Source organism: Syngnathus scovelli, chromosome 1, assembly GCF_024217435.2.
Source record: "Syngnathus scovelli strain Florida chromosome 1, RoL_Ssco_1.2, whole genome shotgun sequence".
Lineage (NCBI taxonomy): Eukaryota > Metazoa > Chordata > Actinopteri > Syngnathiformes > Syngnathidae > Syngnathus > Syngnathus scovelli.
Genome location: NC_090847.1, coordinates 19,591,745 through 19,598,036, shown reverse-complemented (window position 1 = coordinate 19,598,036; position 6,292 = coordinate 19,591,745). Strand labels below are relative to the sequence as shown.

At 45.5% G+C, this 6,292-nt stretch overlaps 1 protein-coding gene across 1 annotated transcript; it reads left to right on the top strand.

Annotated features, from left to right (window-relative positions):
• The first annotated feature begins 764 nt into the window (after positions 1-764).
• Positions 765-5,135, top strand: slitrk2 (SLIT and NTRK-like family, member 2). Its single transcript, XM_049737905.2, has 2 exons — positions 765-1,426; positions 1,588-5,135. Exon 2 carries the CDS (start codon positions 1,648-1,650, stop codon positions 4,294-4,296), a length of 2,649 nt encoding a protein of 882 aa, XP_049593862.1. The 5' UTR covers positions 765-1,426; positions 1,588-1,647; the 3' UTR covers positions 4,297-5,135.
• Positions 5,136-6,292: the final 1,157 nt, after the last annotated feature.

Here is a 6,292-nt window from a genome sequence, read left to right as displayed (position 1 = left end):
CATTGTATGTATTTGAAATATGAATTTGATGAATAATAAGAACAGTTGCATACTTTAAGTAGTGAAAGGCAGCTTTTTCTATTCACTGTTATACTTTGATTTGGTTAAGTGACTTAGTATTAATGGGACTTTTCCCAAGGATGAGCTGCATGGGAGGGAGTGAGGGAGAGAGAGAGCGAGAGAGAGAGAGAGAGAGAGAGAGAGAGAGAGAGAGAGAGAGAGAGAGAGAGAGAAAGAGAGAGAGAGAGAAAGAGAGAGAGCGAGAGAGAGAGAGCGAGAGAGAGTGAGAGAGAGAGAGAGAGAGAGAGAGAGGGAGAGAGAGAGAGAGGGGGTTGGGGAGAAGACAGTGAACGAGAGAGAGGGAGTGATAGGGGTGGAGAGAGAGAGATAGAGAGAGAGAGATAGAGAGAGAGAATGAGAGAATGAGAGAGGGGGGAGAGGGAGAGAAAGAGATAGAATCTATAGAACGTGTCAAAGTCACTGATGTGATGACCCATGGGTTTGCCTCATTCGGTTCCTTTATCTTGCTCTTTCTCTCCCACGCGCACACACGCATGCACAGACACAAACAAATACACACACACACACACACACACACACACACACACACACACACACACACACACACACACACACACACACACACACACACACACACACACACACACACACACACACACACACACACGTACACACACACACGCACGCACGCACACACGTACGCACGCACACATGCAGCAGTAGCAGCAGCAGACGCTCAGTACTGCTCTCATTGTACAGAGCGCAGCAGGAGGACTAGGAGCATAGGCTCCGCTTAAGCTTCAGCTCAGGGAAGATAGATTTCCCATGACTCTCTCGCTCTCTCTCTTTTTCTCTCTCTCTCTCCCTCCCTCCCTGCCTCCCTCTCTCGCTCTCTTTTGCTCTCTCTGTCCCCCCCCTTGTCTCTATCACATGTTCTCTCTTGTGCTGCTTCTTGCTGATTCCCACCCTAAGAGTTCCTTTTTATTCCCCTCTTTTGTTTTTTTCAAGACCATAAAGGATATCCAGTCGCGCGTCACTGTGCAATAACTGCACTTTATTTTCTGGGATGTTTACAGATGGTTTTTATTGACTAAAATGACATGCTTTTTTGCATTTGATATGAGGAGAGAGAGGGAGCGTATAGCCATCCGTGTCACCCTCTGAATATTTGCTGCAGCTGCTGGCGAGCTGCTCGCCAAGAAGCCACTGAATATGTGGTCATCCTGAGCAAAAAAGGGAAGGCAGTGAATGGATTTTCTTGCAACGGTTCTCTGCGTCTGACAATGTTCCAAATCCATCTTCCACACAGGATCTCGTTCGTTTCCAGTGCTTTTTGTCTTTAACAGGATTGTTTTTTTTTTCTGTGCTGAGGAATTTTGGAATTGTTTTCTCTTCCAAAGTGGAGGTCAGTTGACATCTTTAGTGTCAAGCTCATGTCTTAATATGATATAAGCTTAATGATTGCTTGATTTTTGTCAGCGTGTTGGTACGTATGTGCGTGACATCTTGTGTGAGTCATTTTTCTAATATGTCAACTCTCTCCTCGACTTTTTTGTTCACTTCAAGGCTCACCATGCAAACGTAAATGCCGGATCCATGTATTAACAAGCACTTTTGGTTGTAAACATGCTGAGCGGTGTCCTCTTTCTGAGCGTCCTCACGGTCACCAGCCTGTCGCCATCTGAGACGGAGAGCCGCAAAACTTCAGCCTCCAAAGATATCTGCAAGATCCGCTGCGCCTGCGAGGAGAGAGAGAACATTTTGAATATTAACTGTGAGAATAAAGGATTTACCACCGTCAGCCAGTTCCAGGCACCCCCAAATAAGATCTCGCAGCTTTTTCTAAATGGGAACTTCCTGTCTCGTATTGGTGCAAATGAGTTTGTCAATTATGGCAATGTCACCTCTCTGCATCTGGGCAATAATGGATTACAGGAGATCGGGAGCAATGCTTTTCTTGGGCTGCGCTTCTTAAAGAGGCTGCACTTGAATAACAACAACCTGGAGGGGATAAAGGAGGACATGTTTGCGGGACTCGAGAGTATGGAGTATTTACAGGCAGATTATAATTATATCAGCACCATTGAACCAGGCGCTTTCAGTAAGCTGAACAAGCTTAAAGTCTTGATTCTCAATGACAACCTCCTGTTGTCTTTGCCTCCAAATATCTTCCGCTTCGTGCTCCTTACCCATTTGGATTTACGTGGCAACAGGCTCAAGACTTTGCCCTTTGCAGGGGTTCTGGAGCACATTGGTGGGATCATGGAGATCCAGCTGGAAGAAAACCCGTGGAATTGTACTTGTGATTTGATTCCTCTAAAATCCTGGTTGGACACTATTTCAGTCTTTGTGGGGGACATTGTATGCGAGACGCCATTCAGGCTCCACGGTAAAGACATCACACAGCTGATAAAGCAGGATCTGTGCCCACGCAGAAATGCTGGCGAGCGTGCTCACCCTGCCTCTGACTCTCACTTCCAAGGGGCGCTGCCCGCAACCTACCTCCCCGGCATGATCTCCCCCACCCGTCTCCCTAAAGCCTCACGACCCCCTAAAATGCGCTACCGGCCCACTCCCCGCATCGCAAAGGACAAACACGTCTTTGGGCCTATAATGGTTTACCAGACACGCTCGCCTGTGCCTATTTTGTGCCCCAGTGTGTGCGTGTGCACATCCCAAAACCCGGACAGTGGGCTGAACATCAACTGTCAAGAGCGGAAGTTGCATAACATCAGTGAGTTGAACCCCAAGCCCTCGTACCCAAAGAAACTGCACCTGACCGGTAACTACCTTCAAGTGATCTACAGACCTGATCTGACGGAGTACAGTCTGCTGGAGCTGCTTCATTTAGGAAATAACCGGATCGCGGTGATTCAGGAAGGCGCATTTGAGAACCTGACAAATCTGAGGCGGCTCTATCTGAACGGGAATTACATCGAGTCACTTTCGCAATCGCTTTTTGCCGGCCTGCAATCGCTCCAGTATCTGTATTTGGAATACAATGTCATCAAAGACATTTTACCGCAGACCTTCAATGCTTTACATAACCTTCAGCTGCTTTTCCTCAACAATAACCTCCTGAGATCACTGCCTGACAACGTCTTCGGGGGCACCATGCTAACACGACTCAACTTACGGAATAATCACTTCTCCTATCTGCCCGTTAAGGGTGTGCTTGACCAGTTATCGGCATTTATCCAGATTGACCTCCAGGAGAACCCCTGGGACTGCACCTGTCACATTGTTGCACTCAAAAACTGGATGGAGCTGTCCAGCACCAGTGTCGTGGTTAATGAAATCACTTGTGACTCACCCTCTAAGCACGCTGGTCGCCTGCTGCGCTCACTGCGCAATGAGGCCATCTGTCCCGAGCCAAGCCAAGAGCCCCCACCTCAATATGCCCCCCCTACCAAAGCCCCGACATTTGTGAGTCCCAGCACTGAGTCACCAACACCCTCTTCCTCCTCTGCTTTCAGCTCAGTCAGACCCACTGAATCCCGACTGCAAACCCCTGAGCTGCATCCAGAAGTCCCGCTTTCAGTTCTCATTCTAGGGCTTCTTATTGTTTTCATCCTGTCAGTCTGTTTTGGAGCAGGGCTCTTTGTCTTTGTTCTGAAACGACGCAAAGGGGTGGAACATGTCCCAACGGGCTCTAACAATATAGATCTGAACTCATTCCAAGTGCAGTATGGCTCCTACAATCCAGAACCAACCCAAGATAAAAATTCCCAAAGTCATGTGTATAATTACATCCCCCCACCCGTGGGTTCCATGTGCCAAAACCCAATTTACATACAGAAAGATGGCGAGCAGGTGGCATTTTACCGTAACCTCAAGGAGCTAAGCTTTGGGCCTCTGAATGCGAAGAAAGATGATATTCTTACACGGAGCCCAGGCGCTTTTACCATCGGCGCAGTGGATTTCAAGGACAAATCGCCAACATCGCCGCCGGAGATGTTATATCAAAATGTAGGCGAGAGGCCCAACAAGGAGCTTCCAACAGCTGCTGGCACCTCGCCCTTCAGTTACAATTTCTGCACTTTACCCAAGAGACCTTGCATCGTGCCCCCCTACGAGGCTGCCACAGCCCCGCGACATGTCACCAACCAAGACAGGTTAAGCAAAACTGTGGTGTACGGAACCCCCAGGAAATGCTTTGGGGTCGAGCTCCCTTCCAAAAACAGTGAGCACCAATTTCTTCTTCATGGGAAGCTAAAAACAGAACCGGACTATCTGGAAGTTCTGGAGAAACACACTGCTATGAGCCAGCTGTAAGATAATGATGTAATATCCTCCCAAGCTCCGCCCCCTCCTCCAAGGATCTTTGCAACATTCATAATGATTATAAAGTGCAACTGTTATTATAGCCCACTATATCGCTGTCTTATCTCTGTGTTGAAGCTCAGATGATGGACAGAAAACAAACTTATTTTTACGGATTACATTTCTTCTATTTTCTTTCCAATATGTATAAAAGAAGTATATTAGAATCCCATTCTATTTTTTTTCTGCTTAGAGAGTATAAATTATTCCTTCTTCCTTCCTTAAAGTAAATCCCTGAAGACCTGAATGATGGCAAGACTGTGTAAAAAATATGGCCTTGTGCATTGGTTTTATAACACGGAATTTTATTTTTCCCAAGACAAAGAAGATATGAATCAATGAGTCTTTGTAGATGGAGAAAAAGCTGCAGAATGACATTCCTGTACATACATAGACTGCACATATAAAAGGTGAGCGTTAACCCATCAAAAATAACCTCTTGAAATGTACTGAGCAAACTCACTGCATTCACTCCATGTGCCTTTGCACTCAGTTTTTTTGTCATTGATGTTCTCTGCCGATTGATTTTAACTGGAAAGTGTATTTTGAGGAAGCAAATCTTTATGTAAATTTTTAAAACAATATCTTTGTCAGCTCGGGAAAAAAAAAAGCAAAGTAAATGTACTTAAAAATGGCTGTGACATGCTCTATATCTTTTGACGAGGACATGTATTTTAATTCAGTATTGTCTTTGGCTATGTACAACTTTGAAACAAACATTGTATGCTATAAGGGAGCAACGTAGAGTGGTACAATTGCGCCATTAAATTTTCACTGAGGCACTTTGTCAAGATCCTGAGTTCGAGGTGCATTTTGTTTAGACCGCGTGATTATTTTTGGATGCGGCTCACGCTGTGAGTTGCTCTAATGAGGGTATGTATGTGTGTGTTTGTGTGTGCGTGTGTGTGTGTGCACGCATGCGCGTGTGCGTGTGGTGGGAGGCAGAAAAATAGAAAATAAGAGCTTGCCTGCAGCTCGTGCTTCCTCGCTCTCTCTCCAGTGAAACGAAATGACACTTTCTTCTAAGTTCAATGAAATTTTCAGTTTCCCTCTTTTGAAGCCGTATTCAATGTTTCAGAGAACTAAGTGTCTCATGTATCAAAGATAGAATGTAGTGCAGTTTAATATTGATAAGAGTGGGTGTCAAAATGCAATTTATGAGGGGGGCGAGAAAATGTTCAAGATTTGTAGATGCATTTCTTGAAGTGCTGATTTGTTGGTGTCTTTCTCACACAAGGACACACACATACAAAATCTTTATGAGCAACATGTAGTGGGGAAGTGAAAGAATGTTGGCCTCTTTAAACGAGCACTGCAATGCAACACAAAAACTCTGGAATCTGCCATGAAATAGATTATCCACATTTTAAAATAGGACTTTATGCAAGTGAGAAAACCAAGCTGATGTGGTCGATTTTAAGCCTGCTGTCGTCGAGAGTGACATGGAGGAACCGTTTTCCCGCATGAGGTCATTTTCCTCTGTCACTGGCCTTCAAAACTAATCCCACCCTTCGTCTGTTCCACCACAAATTCACCCCACCGTTTCCTGTGTCTTTTGTTCCCGTGTTTTCATCCTCCCCCGCTGGATCCGTGCTGCCCATTGTGTATCTGTCCGAGGTGCTGAAATGCTGTGCAGGAGGGCCACGCACCAATTTGATGGCTGAGCCAAATTCAAGCCTTGTGCACGAGGAGCCAACTATGGGTTTATGTCTGAGATTCAGGTAGCAAAAAAAAAAAAAAAAAAAAATCCTGCTTGGGATTTTAAGGTGTCCAGATGACAGTGACAATTTGTGAAGGAACTATAGATCTGGCTAACCTTGAGGCCATTGTGAGAGTGAGAGAGGAGGTTGCATGTAAGCTGGTTCTTTTCCAGGCTTGTGCGACAGTTTTTTTCTTGTTGTTGTGACATGCAGTAATAAACACAAATCAATCTGTGCTCATCTTACAT